General features: G+C 40.1%; 2 protein-coding genes across 2 annotated transcripts in view; one reads left to right on the top strand and one right to left on the bottom strand.

Moving 5' to 3' along the window:
• LOC138853474 (neuferricin) overlaps window positions 1-16,717 on the bottom strand; it is an 86,562-nt gene that overhangs the window by 59,761 nt on the left and 10,084 nt on the right. The window lies entirely within an intron of this gene.
• LOC128699069 (activating transcription factor 7-interacting protein 1-like) lies at window positions 4,407-14,436 on the top strand. The gene is made up of 2 exons (XM_070090417.1): window positions 4,407-4,640; window positions 13,072-14,436. The coding sequence occupies exons 1-2, from the start codon at window positions 4,407-4,409 to the stop codon at window positions 14,257-14,259; spliced, it is 1,422 nt and encodes a 473-aa protein (XP_069946518.1). The 3' UTR covers window positions 14,260-14,436.

Raw genomic sequence — 16,717 nt, forward strand, 5'->3', positions numbered from 1 at the left:
AGCTGATGCACACCATTGTACAATATTTGACTATACTCGCGGCGGTAATGCATCATGCAGGCAGCATCAGTTTGAGTAACCCTGCCCTATCTGCAGCATCATACTGTATTAACCCCTTGACTGTCTTGGTCGTATATATACATCATGGGAAATACCGTGTTTGACGTATCCATACGCATAAATTCTAGCGGCTTCAAATCAAGCGGGAGAGGGCTGGTAGGCCTACATGAGAGAGAGAATGGGTCTCAGTGGTGGGTGTGCACCCTGTGAAAAAAATCTGGGACTCAGCAGTGCATTCTGGGAAGGCCATCTTGGTAGTCACCATGCCTCGCGGTAAGAAGTTCCTCACTCCTCGGCGGATTGGAGGTCTTTTGTTCCCAAGTGATAGCTCAAACAGCGATGAAAGTGTCAGTGAAAGTGAATTCCCTGGTTTTGAAGCGGGTGTGACCGAAAAAAGTGCCCAGGATAACGTAATTAGTGATGAAAACCCAGATGACCCACAACCTTCCACATCTGGGCCGGCTCGTTCATGTTCACCTGTACCAGGACGAAAGAGGAAACTATTTGCCCATGTACAAGACTCAGATGTGAGCAGTGTAAGTAATAGTGATAGTGATTTCAAGGTTATTGAAAGTAGTTCTAGTTGTGACAGTGAGGGTGAATATTCCCCAGTGAAGTGGCAGTATATACGACATCGCATGTAGTCTGCTAGTGTGCCATATGCTCTTCCAAGAGGAAGGAGTACATCTCGGAGCACATCCCATGGCCCTACACCATGACCTGATAGTGAAGATGACGATATTGTTATGATGGGTATCAATGATGTAAGTGAGGCAGCAGGCGGTGGTGGTGATAGTGATGGTGGTACGAGTCATGTGACACCAGCAGCGGGCCACGTTACTACCCATGCTGCTGACTCTGCACAACTACAGCCAGCCTCACCCGACCCCACACTCCCACAACAACCACAACCACAACCTGCACAACCACATTACAATATCCAGAACCCACCAGCTGACCGCATCTGGGATTGGCAGCAAGATGACGAGTTTGTTCCCAGTCCCCATGACTTTGATGGAGGACAAAGTGGAATACGGCCATCATGTACACTTGGGAACAATCCCACTGAACTGAAATGCTTTCAGTTGTTCTTCGATGAACCCCTGATGGACATTATTGTCAGGGAAAGCAATGCATACTTTGAGTACACCATGGAAAACACTATTCTGTCACCAAGATCACGCCTACACCAGTGGAAGGACACAACTGTGGCAGAGATGTATCTGTTCTTTGCCACAATAATGCTTATGCCACATGTGTATAAGCACAGTGTCAACACATACTGGACGACAGACTGCCTGATTTCAACCCCTGCTTTCAGCGACATTATACCAGTGATTAGATTTGTGTTACTGTTACGTATGTTACACTTTTCAGACAAAACAAGGCCTGACAAGCGACAGGTTATATAAGATCAGACGTGTGTTTATGTACCTGAAACAAAGTGCTGTATGTATTTTTATCCCTTCAGGAAGCTTGTTATTGATGAGTCTTTGATTTTATACAAAGGAAGACTCTCATTCAAACAGTATATACCAAGCAAGAGGAAACACTTTGGTATACAGTTATTTGTTCTGTGTGATTGCAAAACTGGTCTGGTTTTGGATATAATTGTGTACACTGGCGGTAAAACATTGGAAGATACCAGAAAGTTACTGGGTATCTCTGGTGATGTGGTTAGAACAATGATGGAGCCATATCTTGGTAAGGGGCATATTTTATAAGAACATAAGAACGAAGGAACACTGCAGAAGGCCTACTGGCCCATGCGAGGCAGGTCCAAGTCTCCTACCGGCTTAAGCCAATGCACCCAACCTAGTCATGTCAGGTCACCTTGACTTAAGGGAGGAACACAGCAACCGTCCTGGTAGCACAAGCTAATCAGGTCCAACTCACACCCACCCACACCCACTCATGTATTTATCCACCCTATTTTTAAAGCTACACAATGTTCTGGCCTCTATGACTGTACTTGGGAGTTTGTTCCACTCATCCACAACTCTATTACCAAACCAGTACTTTCCTATATCCTTCCTGAATCTGAATTTTTCTAACTTAAAACCATTGCTGCGAGTCCTGTCTAGGCTAGATATTTTCAGCACACTATTTACATCCCCTTTATTTATTCATCTTCCATTTATACACCTCAATCATATCCCCCCTAATTCTACGTCTTTCTAGAGAGTGCAGATTCAGGGCCCTTAGTCTATCCTCATAGGGAAGGTTTCTGATACATGGGATCAACTTTGTCATCCTCCTTTGTACATTTTCCAGAGCATTTATATCCATTCTGTAATACGGTGACCAAAACTGTGCAGCATAATCTAAATGAGGCCTAACCAAGGATGTATAGAGTTGAAGAACAACCTGAGGACTCCTATTATTTATGCTTCTTCATATGAAGCCAAGGATTCTATTAGCTTTATTTCGAACACTTATGCACTGTTGTCTTGGTTTCAGATTACTGCTAACCAGAACTCCTAAATCTTTTTCGCAATCTGTAATATTAAGATCTACATTATTTAGTTTACATGTGGCATGGTTATTGTCCTGTCCAACATTTAGAACTTTGCATTTGTCTATATTAAACTGCATCTGCCACCTCTCCGACCACTGCATCAGTCTACTCAAATCTTCATGGAGTGCTCTAATGTCCTCTTCAGAATCAATTCGACGGCCTATTTTGGTGTCATCGGCAAACTTGCTGATGTCGCTCTTTATGCCCTCATCTATGTCGTTTATGTATATTGTGAACAGCAGGGGGCCCAACCCTGTGGAACACTGCTCGTGACACTTCCCCACTCTGATTTCTCCCCATTTATGCAAACTCTCTGCTGCCTATTTGTCAACCATGCCTCTATCCAGGAAAAAATTTCTCCTCCTATTCCATGTGCCTTAATTTTCCTCAATGGTCTCTGATGTGGGACCCTGTCAAAAGCCTTACTGAAGTCCATATACACAATATCATATTCATTACCATGATCTACCTCCTCAAATACCTTAGTGAAAAAAGTTAATAAATTAGTAAGGCAGGAACGCCCCTTTGTAAAACCATGCTGAGATTCGTTGATTAATTTATGCTTTTCAAGGTGGCTATGAACTGCCTCGGCAATTATTGATTCCATAAATTTTCCCACTATGGAAGTTAGGCTTATTGGTCTATAGTTCGAAGCTAAGGACCTGTCACCTGCTTTGAAAATAGGTACTGGTACACAAGCCCTATACTCAGTGATTTCTTGCGAGTGAACATGACAGATGTGTGTGGCACAGTGCGTGGAAATCATAAACATATGCCTAGGTTCGATGCTGGCAGTCGTAGAGGTGAAGTGCAGGTGTTTGCTGCCAATGACATCATGGCATTTCGGTGGCATGACACTGCTGACATCAGTTCACCGACACGAAATGGTAGACACTGGCAAGCAGAATAGAGAGACCAATGAACCCACTGTAAAACCTGCAGCTGTGATGGATTACAACCTCAATATGCACTTAGTGGACAAATGTGACATGCAGATTGGGTTTGCTGACTGTGTTCGCAAGAGTTATAAGTGGCACATAAAACTGTTTTTCCATCTTCTTGACATTTCCATGCTGAATGCTTATAATATGTATAAGTTGAAGACCAAGAAGAAACCCAAATATGGTGAATTTTGTTTGTCAGTCATCAGACAAATAATATTCAAGTACCAAGGAACAACACCTGGAATAGACCAGCGCCCACGAAATTATCAACACATGTCCTCTCGTCTGAGGCCTGGTGATCACTACCCCATACTACTGCCTGCTACTGCTTTCAAGAAAAATGCTCAGAAGAGGTGTTTTGTCTGTGGACATACCACAAAATGCTCACAAAAATGCAGAGACACTCGTTTTATGTGTGAGGAGTGTAAAACACCATTGTGCTTATACCCATGTTTCAAAGAATTCCACAAGCTGCAGCAGTTCTAGAAAAGTGTCCAGTGATTGTACATAGATATATATATTATAGAACAATTGTAATAAACAATTTTTTATATTGTTTGTTTGTGTAAACAAGTTTTAGCAACATTATAATGATACGAGTGTTTTTGCTATACAGTGGACCCCCGCATACCGTTGGCATCACATAACGTTAAATCCGCATACCGCTACATTTTATCGCCAAGATTTTGCCTCGCATACTGCTAAAAAGCCCGCTCAACGCTGTTCATCCGAGACGCGTCTAATGTGCGCCCTTAGCCAGCCTCACATGTTCCGCCGGTGGCATTGTTTACCAGCGAGCCTCCGCGGTAACATCCAAGCATACAATCAGAACATTTCGTATTATTACAGTGTTTTTGGTGATTTTATCTGCAAAATAAGTGACCATGGGCCCCAAGAAAGCTTCTAGTGCCAACCCTACAGCAATAAGGGTGAGAATTACTATAGAGATGAAGAAAGTGATCATTGATACGCATGAAAGTGGAGTGCGTGTCTCCGAGCTGGCCAGGTTGTATAGTAAACCCCAATCAACCATCGCTACTATTGAGGGCAACAAAAAAACAATCAAGGAAGCTGTTCTTGCCAAAGGTTTAACTGTGTTTTCGAAACAGAGATCGCAAGTGATGGAAGATGTTGAGAGACTCTTATTGGTGTGGATAAATGAAAAACAGTTAGCAGGAGATAGCATCTCTCAAGTGATCATAAGTGAAAAGGCTAGGAAGTTGCATGACGATTTAATTAGAAAAATGCCTGCAACTAGTGATGTGAGTGAATTTAAGGCCAACAAAGGTTGGTTTGAGAGATTTAAGAAGCGTAGTGGCATACATAGTGTGATAAGGCATGGTGAGGCTGCCAGTTCGGACCAAAAAGCAGCTGAAAAATATGTGCAGGAATTCAATGAGTACATAGAAACTGAAGGACTGAAACCTGAACAAGTGTTTAATTGTGATGAAACAGGCCTGTTTTGGAAGAAAATGCCAAGCAGGACCTACATTACTCAGGAGGAAAAGGCACTCCCAGGACATAAGCCTATGAAAGACAGGCTTACTCTGTTGATGTGTTCCAATGCTACTGGTGATTGCAAAGTGAAGCCTTTATTAGTGTATCACTCTGAAACTCCCAGACCGTTCAGGCAAAAGAATGTCCTCAAGGAAAATTTGTGTGCTGTGGAGGGCAAACAGTAAGGCATGGGTCACTAGGGACTTTTTCTATGACTGGTTACATCATGCATTTGCCCCCAATGTGAAAGATTACCTAACAGAAAAGAAATTAGAACTTAAGTGCCTCCTGGTGTTAGACAATGCCCCTGGTCATCCTACAGACGTGGCAGAGCGACTTTATGGGGACATGAAATTCATTAAGGTGAAGTTTTTGCCTCCTAATACCACTCCTCTCCTGCAGCCCATGGACCAGCAGGTTATTGCAAACTTCAAAAAAACTGTACACAAAAGCTCTGTTTGAAAGGTGCTTTGTAGTGACCTCAGAAACTCAACTGACTCTAAGAGACTTTTGGAGAGATCACTTTAATATCCTCAATTGTGTAAACCTTATAGGTAAGGCTTGGGAGGGAGTGACTAAGAGGACCTTGAACTCTGCTTGGAAGAAACTGTGGCCAGAATGTGTAGACCAAAGGGATTTTGAAGGGTTTCAGGCTAACCCTGAGAATCCTATGCAAGTTGAGGAATCCATTATGGCATTGGGAAAGTCCTTGGGGTTGGAGGTTAGTGGGGATGATGTGGAAGAGTTGGTGGAGGAGGACAATGAAGAACTAACCACTGATGAGCTGATAGATCAACTTCAACAGCAAGAGGCCAGACCTGAGGAAACTGGTTCGAAGGAGGGGAGAGAAAAATTGAAGAAATTGCCTACTACAAAGATTAAGGAAATCTGTGCAAAGTGGCTTGAAGTGCAAACCTTCATGGATGAAAATCACCCTCACACAGCTATTGCAAGCCGTGCTGGTGACTATTACACTGACAATGTTGTGAAACACTTTAGGGAAGTCATAAAGGAACGAGAGGTACAGGCCACTATGGACAGATGTGTTGTGCGACAGAACTCCAGTGACTCTGAAGCTGGTCCTAGTGGCATTAAAAGAAGAAGGGAAGTAACCCCAGAAAAGGACTTGACACCTCAAGTCTTAATGGAAGGGGATTCCCCTTCTAAACACTAACACTCTCTCCTCCTCCCATCCCATCAATCATCACCAGATCTTCACTAAAAGTAAGTGTCATGTAATTGTGCATGCCTTTTTCAGTTTGTGTGTATTAAAATTAATATTTCATGTGGTAAAATTTTTGTTTCATACTTTGGGGTGTCTTGCACGGATTAATTTGATTTGCATTATTTCTTATGGGGAAAATTCATTCGCATAACGATAATTTCGCATAACAATGAGCTCTCTTGCACGGATTAATATCGCTATGCGGGGGTCCACTGTAATTGTGTTACATTCAACGAGTGTATATTTGAACATTGCACAATAATTTGGTCTCACAAGCCACAAAAGTTATGTGAAAAATAAAATAGTGAAAAAACAAGAAATCATCGAATACAAGTAAATCAAAGTTTACCAGGTGAGCGGCAGTCGCCGCTGTTGCTGTTCACAGATCATTTTCAGCAAACTTCACACCTCTATATCTCGGTAAGTACTGATGGGAATTTTTTTTTTTTTTTGACTAAAACAATCAGAAAAATAATCTTAACATTTTCATAAGAAAAAATAATTTTTTTTTTTTCGAATATTTTGCGACACCAGGAGACACTTCAGGATTAGGCCTTTCGACAGTCAAAGGGTTAACTCTACTAACTGGACAGTAAATTTCACCATGGTCCCTAAGATGAAGTCTGAATCTTGCACTGGAGATTTGTTTTCAGTGTTGCACATAAACCTGTCTGTATCTGTCTGCCTGTATATCTGTGTCTGTCTGTATCTCTGTGTGTCTGTCTACCTGTGTGTCTGTCTTTCTGTCTACCTGTATGTCTGTCTTTCTGTCTACCTGTGTGTCTGTCTTTTTGTCTACCTGTGTTCCTGTCTTTCTGTCTACCTGTGTGTCTGTCTTTTTGTCTACCTGTGTTCCTGTCTTTCTGTCTACCTGTGTGTCTGTCTTTATGTCTACCTGTGTGTGTGTCTGTCTACCTGTGTGTCTGTCTTTCTGTCTACTTGTGTGTGTGTCTGTCTACCTGTGTGTGTCTTTCTGTCTACCTGTGTGTCTGTCTTTCTGTCTACCTGTGTCTGTCTTTCTGTCTGCTTGTCTGTCTCAGAGCCACTCATTAAGAGTATAATTGGTCTTGAAGATGCCATATTAATAATGATAATAACACAATAATAATCACTGAGGCACATTAAATATGTATAAAACGTTAATATAGACATTTTGCTTAATCCATCTATGATTTTTTTTTCTGGTCAGCTTGACAGAGTGAACAGAACAACAACAACAACGTTTGTTTACATAACTCGTGAAATTTCTACACTCTCATTCTCTCTCTCGTTTATTCATTTAATCTTGTTTACTCACCTCTCACTCTACATTAAGACTACAGTTATTTTAAGGTAAGTAATGAGTGGACACGATTATTATATTATAGTTTAACCCTTAAATGGTCCAAACGTATATATACGCTTTTTCAACATCTGAAAGTATGTAAAAAAATTAAGATTTTTTTTTTTGTTTTACATTTGAAAATGTGTAAAAAAACTTTTATCTACATTTTTTTTTTTTTGTTATACAGTATTTGAAAATATGTAAAAAAAAGTAGATCTACTTTTGTAGCACTACGAATTTGAACGTCGATCTGTTTGGACCGTTTAAGGGTTAATATTATTATTATTAATATTAGTACATATGTATTATTGTAATAATAATAATAATAATTATTAATACACCTACCATCCAACTTACGACCTGCTCGACTTACGACCACTCGACTTACGACCGTGTTTTTTATGCCAAATTTCTGGGAAATAAACAACTATTTGTGTTGCACACAGTGTTTATCCTAAACCTTGCAGTATAAAATACAGTACTAACAGCATAAAAAGTAAAGTAAAACATGAAATACCAAAATAAAACAATAAAATAAAGTCATTACAAAAATGTTATGTCGATATTCAGTAGTAAAGTTCGACTTACGACCATTTTGACTTACGACCGGTTTCTCGGAACCGAACTCGGTCGTAAGTCAGATGGTAGGTGTATTATTAATTTAGGGCACTGGAGCACAGATCCACTGTATAGCACTTTGTCTGGATTTTTAAGGTTATCCTAGGTAATTTATACTATGTATGATAACTTTACTTAGGTGTACCTGTGAGAGAGAGAGAGAGAGAGAGAGATAGAGACACAGAGAGAGATGCAGAGAGAGAGAGAGAGATACAGAAAGAGAGACAGCCACATTCAGTCAGCCAACCACTCACTCGGCCACCCACCTGGCTACCCACCCGGCCACCCACCCACCTGGCCAGTGGTACTCTCCCATTCCACTGTGTCGACAATACATAAAGATAACAGTAACATACGATACTGTATGCGATGTAAAATTTACAATACAGTTCACTACCATGTATACATTATATACAGTACATAAATAATTAAAATATAACAATAGAGGTAAATTATGGTAAAAATTATGAAATAATGATTGTACATTACATTACAGTACTATGTAGGTAGTTTATATAGGAAAGGTTTGACACTATGCCCTACCCAGTATGTCGGCAATTTTCAAAGGTCCGACTTACGTCCATTTTAACTTACGACCGGTTGGTCGGAACCAAGCTTGGTTGTAAGTCGGATGGTAGGTGTATTTTTAAATGTTTATATAGTAGTATACTGTATACTGAAATAAACAGAATAGAGGAAATCAGCTCTGATATACATTATTTAGGTATGAATACTGGTCAGACAGCCCATCGCAAGTCCGAGGCATCAGTAAACGAGTACGTCACTAAGTGTGGAGAGGCTGTACTCAGGGGTGAATCTAGAATTTATATATAAGAGTTTAGGGATGGCAATCTAGCTTGAAGGGGAAAGGAGGGGGTAGCTAGAAGGCTTGTCTTCAAAATTATTTTAATTTTTGGGTTAATGGCTGTTACAGGGTGCTTCAGCTCCCTTTCATTCCTTTAGTGCCACCACTGGTAATACTGTACTATGGTTAGTAGCACACTCAGCTCACACAATGATCCCTGGAATGGGTGGAAAGTAATAACAATACAGTAGATCATCATTTAACAAGAGTTTATTTGGCATGACTTGGGTATAGCACGGCTGAAGAATTGTGGCACAATTTTATACAACACTCTGTAAAATTAATTCAACACGATTCAGTTTGCAGGAGGGTAAAAAATCCCTTTTCCTCAAATCTCCGCCTTGTTGTGGATCAGCAGGGAAGACCTCCCAACATCCCCTGCCACCCCCCCCCCCCCCGACACTCCCGACACACCATCCCAGCATTCATACTACATACGTGTCCAGTTCCTCTTCTCTGCTACAAGCCAGCTGTGTTTATGAATTGTGTTTCCATCTTTTAATTACCATATCTTGCATCTGCCAAGCAAGTGTTGATGAAAGTGGCAAGAAAAGGTATAAACATTTAACTCTTTCAGGGTCAAGAGGCCAAATTTCAATGGGTGTGCCAGTGTCCAAGAAATTTTGAAAAATCAGAAAATTATATTTTCTTACAGAATTAAAAATAATAATTTTGTGAAGGTAATGAAACAAAAAAAAAATCTGATCAGTACTTACTGACATATAGAGGCGTGAAGCTGACCCAAAATGACCAGGTGATGGCAACATCCGTGACTTCCACAAAGTCACATTTGTTTATTTTACGTTTTTCGTATTTTTTTCTTTTCTTTTCTAATTTTTTTCTTTTTCTAGTAACATTTGTGGCCTGTGAGACCAATACTGTATATAATGTGTATATATACACTCACTGTATTGAACACAATAACTGCACTAAAGTACAACTAAAGTACAACTATAAAGCCTCTTATTTGAAATACTCATTTGTACTTCATGTTGTAATTTGTTTACTGTATTTTTACCACTGAATATATCATTGCTTAATTAATCCTAAGTTAATTTTAAGCCTGCCCATAATGTTCTGCATACAAAAGGCTTTTGGCATGTACAATGAACCACTGTATTTCTTTTGTACAACTATGTATCATGTCCAAATAATAATAAAAAAATAAATTATAATATTGCTTACCAGTATTGTTTACAACAATAAGCATGCACAAATGTACATTACTAATGTTCTATTATATTCTCATATGTACAGTCACTGGACATGTTTCTAGAACTGCTGCAGTCTGTGGAAGTCCTTGAAACAAGGTATCATGCACAATGGTATCTTATATTCCTCGCACATAAACTGAGTGTCTTTGCATATTTGTTCCCATCGTTTTGTTTGTGCACAGACACCACATCTCTTCTGAGCCCATTTCTTCTTAGTTACAGGAAGCTGTATTAGGAAGTGATCACCTTCTCTCCTCAAATGCTTGGGTATTTCCTGAGCAGTTCGAGGACAGTTTTGTACAGCAGGTGTTGTTACCTGGTATTTCATTATTAGTTGTCTGACGACAGACAAACAAAATTCACCATACAGTGGTCTGTTGCCGGTCTTTATTGGGTACATATTACATGCAGTGAGCATTGAAATGTCCATGAGATGGAAGAAAAGTTTCATGTACCACTTGTAACTCTTACAAACACAATCGACAAAGCCAACCTGCATGTCACATTTGTCAACCAAACACATGTTTTATGTACAATCAATCAAAGCCGTAGAACTATGGCATGGACCCTGAAAGGGTTAAGTCTTAGAATTAACGAAGGAAACAGAGATATTAGACAAGAGATAACCTGTGGACATAATGAAGCTCGCTTTGTGCACATAAAATGAGGCGAACATGAGTTTGTTTGACTGACTGACTGAATGACTTGACTGAATGACTTGACTGACTGAATGACTGACATACTAAATGACTTGACTGGGTTACTGAATGACTGAATGACTTACTGAATGACTGAATGACTTATTAACTTACTGAATGACTTACTGACTTGACTGACTGACTTACTGACTTAATGACATGAGTGACTTACTGACTTGACTGACTTACTGAATGACTTGACTGATTGGATGACTTGACTGACTGAATGACTTGACTGACTGAATGACTTGACTGACTTACTGAATGACTTGACTGACTTACTGACTTGACTGAATGACTTACTGACTTGACTGAATGACTTACTGACTTGACTGACTGGCTTACTGACTGACTGACTTGACTGACTGAATGACTTGATTGAATGACTGACTTACTGACTTGACAGACTGACTTGACTGACTTACTGAATAACTGAATGACTTACTGACTTGACTGACTTACTGACTTGACTGACTGGATGACTTGACTGACTGAATGACTTGACTGACTGAATGACTTGACTGACTGAATGACTTGACTGAATGAATGACTTAAAGTTAGACTTTTTCATTGAAGAGGACCCTGAAACAGTGTCTAGAACAGCTGATGCCTTACTGTCAACTGCATAATGAACTGTAAGGTATAACAGAACAGAAATTCATTACATAATTTATGCACACTCTAGTACAACCATCGACTTCAGTACCAGAACCTCTACCATCCACCTCAGCCCAGTAGCGCCATAGCATAACTCTCCACTCTCTCCACAATCATCCACAAACACCAGCACCCACAATTTAAGGTAAGAAATACTATTATTTCTGTTGAATTTGTAATTTTATGCAGTAAAAACAACACAATACATCATGACAAAGAACAACAATTACATATTCACTTTTATTTTTGTAAGATGTGGAGGCCTAAAAAAGAGTTGTTTGGCTTTTTTGGGGCTCCCAGGAATGTAACACTATTTTTCCGGTAAGTTCATCAGTTCATCTAACACAGTTTTACCTAACACAGCATTTTCAGGAACGTAACTACTGTGTTAAATGATGGTTTACTGTATTACCGAGTGAGCAGCAGTCGCTGATGTTGCCATAAGTGGTTCACTTTCTGTCGACTTCATGCCTTTATATCTCAGTAAGTATTGATTACAATTTTTTTTCTTTTAACCCTTTGACTGTTGCAACCCCCAATCCTGAGGTGTCTCCTGGTGTCACAAAATTAAAAAAAAAATTATTTTTTCTTATGAAATGATAGAGAATCTTTTCCCGATTGTAATGACACCAAAAAAACGAAATTTGATGGAAAACTGATGGAATTATGCTCTTGCGAAGTTAGCGACCTCAGAGCTGTTTACAAATCGGCGATTTCGCCCACTTTGAGCCCTATTTTCGGCTAATTCCATTGTTCCAGTCGCCCAAACTCATAGCTACTTCTTTAGAACTCCATTTTTTCCATCGATTGAGTACAAGAAACTGCCCATTTACTGATTTCAACTACCTAATAATGTGGTCAGAAATTTGCAATTTGGCCAATTTCACGAAAACTAAAAAATATGACAATTTCAAAATAAGTTCCAGAATGAACAATGCAGACATTCCTGGCTCTAAAATAACATTTTCTTTGCTCATCAGTCATGTCTCCAGGCCCCTCTGATATTACTCTTGCTTTCTATTTTGAATTTTTATTCAAAAAAAAAATAGAAGACTTACTATTATGCAGACTACTGCAATACTGTAATAATTGTATAAATAACATCAACCCATTCATGACTGCATATTAGAATGGCTAGTTGGACATTTATTGGACAATGGCATCATTTGTTTACTTTTGAACATTGGCAAAAATCAAACATTTCCCCTACTTTGAGCTCCATTTCTGGGTTCTTTTTATAGTAAAATCAATCAAAATCACCTCTATTTCTATAATATGTTTTCCATTCTATCAAATGAGACCAAGAAAACGAGAATACAGCCATAAATACTATACGAAAATGGACCACAAAGTCGGCATTTTAATTAAAAAAAACGGTCTGAGTTTTTTTTTTCTCACTATGCACTGCGTGCTCCAGGATTTTTTTTATATGGTGCACACTGACCACACAGACCCATTCTCTCACATGTGGGCCTACCAGCTTTCTCCTGCTTGTTGCACAGAGTGTAGGAATTTTTACTCCCCCTCAATCTGGTGTTGGTCGGCAACAGACAATAACCAACATAGCCAGTGCTGCGAGTCTTGCTGCTGTGGCCACCTCCACGTCCGGATTGAGTACTGTCCGACCGACTGCAGGTCAGATGCTCATGATGACACCCACAGGTGCCATGCAAGCATTGCCCAGAGCTTCTAATGCAGGTGTGGTCAGCTCTGCTACAAGTGTTCTTCCTGTTGCTCAAGGAAGAGTTGTCCGAGCTCCCATAGGTGGATTGACCTCGGTAGTCCCATCAACAGGAACCTTATTAAGCACTCAGAGACCAGTGTTGTTACAAAATGACAAGGCTATCAGAGGCACTACATCAGTCCTGCAGACGCCACTGAGTAGCAGAGGCAGTGGAGTTATTGACCTCACTGATGAAGATGAAGGCAACAGAAGACCCGCAGGCATTGTTCCTAAGCCTGGTACGCTTGTCAAAGTACCAACGTCAGGCACCGCTCAACTTCTTCCTTTACAACAGGCAGGAGGTGTTGGGCAAGTTGTCCTGCTTCCACAAATGTCCGGTGGGCAACCCACTGCGGCTCTTATTGTTAGTCAAGTGTCAACTGGAATGACGACGCTGGACAGCATGACAAACCCAACCGTAGCTCAGGCTCGTATAGGTTCACTAGGAAGCCATACAACTAATAACTCTCGTGTTATGGGGTCCGTTGTAAACACTGCACCTAGAACCACAACATCTACCTTGCCCCAAGTTACTCAGATGCGGCATCCTGCCCCTCTGCCAAGAACACCATTCCAGCAGGTGGGTGGCTTATCTAAAAAACTCCCTCCTCAGCCCACCTTGAAACTCTCACACAAGGACAGCAGTATTGTTCTTTCATGGACCATGTCAAAAACTGAAGACCATGAGGCTATTGCTAGTTACCAGCTATATGCTTATCAGGAAGGTGCTGCACCCCCAAGTGCCAACTTGTGGAAGAGAGTGGGAAGTGTAAAAGCCTTGGAATTACCTATGGCTTGTACACTAACACAGTTTATGCCTGGCCATGTGTATCACTTTGCAGTAAGAGCAGTGGATATCAAAAGTCGGTTAGGACCATTTTCTGAACCTCGAAGTATCAGTCTGGACAAGAAATAAGTCAGTCCTCATTATGTCTTAAGCTTCGTCAACCTAGATTCTTCAAAACTTAAAAAAAAATTCTCTTGTATTCGCTACCTTGATTTTAAAGTAATTTTCTCGCATTTGTATCACATGTTGCAAACAATTTGATGTCATTTGTAAATTAAAAAGTAAAGTTATTACTTGTTAATATAATTTATTTGATTTTGAAACCAAAGGAACTAAATGCCACAAAAAGTAACTAGTGTATATTATATATGATTCAGAGCTTGTTTGTTAAAGTACAGCCTGTCCTCACTTAACAACGGAGTTTCGTTCCTAGGACCATGCTGTTAACCAAATTCGTCGCTTAGTGAGGAGCATACTATAATGGTAGTGAGTGTGTCAACCATCTTCGATATTGTTTTAATGTCACTTTTGCACCATTTATAACATTTCTGGCATACAGTGGACCCTCATTTTTTGTGATTAATCTGATCCAGAGAGTCTGCTGAAAGTCAAAATTCATGAATGGCAAAACCATTTTCCCCATAAGAAATAATGGAAATACAATTAATCCGTTCCAGAAACCCAAAAATATAAAAAAAAAAAAAAATTCAAATTAAATAAAGATTTACATACAGAAAACAATGAGAAGTCAAGTACATAAATATGTAAAATAATATTACACTCACCTTTACCATATCAATTACTCAGATATGGTAAACATGAGGAAATTAAATCTTCATCAGAGTACAAAACAAATTCTGGCCACAAAATAGAGCGAAACACCAACATCAAAGACCTGGGAGTGATCATGTCGGAGGATCTCACCTTCAAGGACCATAACATTGTATCAATCGCATCTGCTAGAAAAATGACAGGATGGATAATGAGAACCTTCAAAACTAGGGAGGCCAAGCCCATGATGACACTCTTCAGGTCACTTGTTCTATCTAGGCTGGAATATTGCTGCACACTAACAGCACCTTTCAAGGCAGGTGAAATTGCCGACCTAGAAAATGTACAGAGAACTTTCACGGCGCTCATAACGGAGATAAAACACCTCAATTATTGGGAGCGCTTGAGGTTCCTAAACCTGTATTCCTTGGAACGCAGGAGGGAGAGATACATGATTATATACACCTGGAAAATCCTAGAGGGACTAGTACCGAACTTGCACACGAAAATCACTCACTACAAAAGACTTGGCAGACGATGCACCATCCCCCCAATGAAAAGCAGGGGTATCACTAGCACGTTAAGAGACCATACAATAAGTGTCAGGGGCCCGAGACTGTTCAACTGCCTCCCAGCACACATAAGGGGGATTACCAACAGACCCCTGGCAGTCTTCAAGCTGGCACTGGACAAGCACCTAAAGTCAGTTCCTGATCAGCCGGGCTGTGGCTCGTATGTTGGTTTGCGTGCAGCCAGCAGCAACAGCCTGGTTGATCAGGCTCTGATCCACCAGGAGGCCTGGTCACAGACCGGGCCGCGGGGGCGTTGACCCCCGGAACTCTCTCCAGGTTCCAGGTAAATACGTCAAACACGGTACCTCGTAAGACGTATATATACGGCCGCGACAGTCAAAGGGTTAAAATGCTTACAAAAATATTCTTAAAATTTTGGTAAGAAAAAATCATTTTTTTTTTCGAATATTTTTCGACACAGAACTAGAGTTTAGAATCAGGGGTCCCGGCAGTGAAAGGGTTAAAGGAGAACCAAGGGTGGAGAGGACAACAAAGAAGACCACTAAAATAAGATGTTAACATGTCCTTCTCTAACCCAACCCGTCTCACCATAATTACCACCACTACTACCACCACTACTTCTACTACTACCACTACTACTACTACTACTACTACTACCACTACCACCCACTCAACACTTCACCTGACTCCTGCCATTATATATACTTGTTTTCTTAGTTATCTCTGTATTAGGACTGAAGAAGCTGCACGTGGCAAAATGTTTCCTTTAATAAATGTCCTGAACTGTACGTAAGTGTCTTTTTTTTTTTTTACATCTTGTTGGTATCACTATACCATTTATCAAAAGGAATAGACATGTTTCACAAATTTTAAAAGATCATAATGTGATAATCAATAAAAATAAGCTAAGACTCATGCAACTGACTATCTTGGCTATCTACTTTCTGGGGAAGGTATTAGGTACAGGGTACCACACAGTACAGGACACCATATGGTACAGATACAAGGATCCCTATGGAAATAAGTCACCCTGACTTTTTTGGGTTATCCTAGGATTTTATACATATGCTGCTATGTATAATAATCCATGTAATTGTATTTCTGTACACCAGAATAAACTTGCTCAAGCGCATGAGGCATCGTAAGTAAGTTTATTTAGGTACACACAAATAAAGTTACATGGAATATCATACTTAGCACCATATGTTTGGAGAACCTAGGATAACCCAAAAAAGTCAGACTTATTTGCATTAGGGTCCCTGTACCCTGTACTATATGGCACA

Source organism: Cherax quadricarinatus, chromosome 31 (genome assembly GCF_038502225.1).
Source record: "Cherax quadricarinatus isolate ZL_2023a chromosome 31, ASM3850222v1, whole genome shotgun sequence".
In the NCBI taxonomy this organism is placed as follows: Eukaryota; Metazoa; Arthropoda; class Malacostraca; order Decapoda; family Parastacidae; genus Cherax; species Cherax quadricarinatus.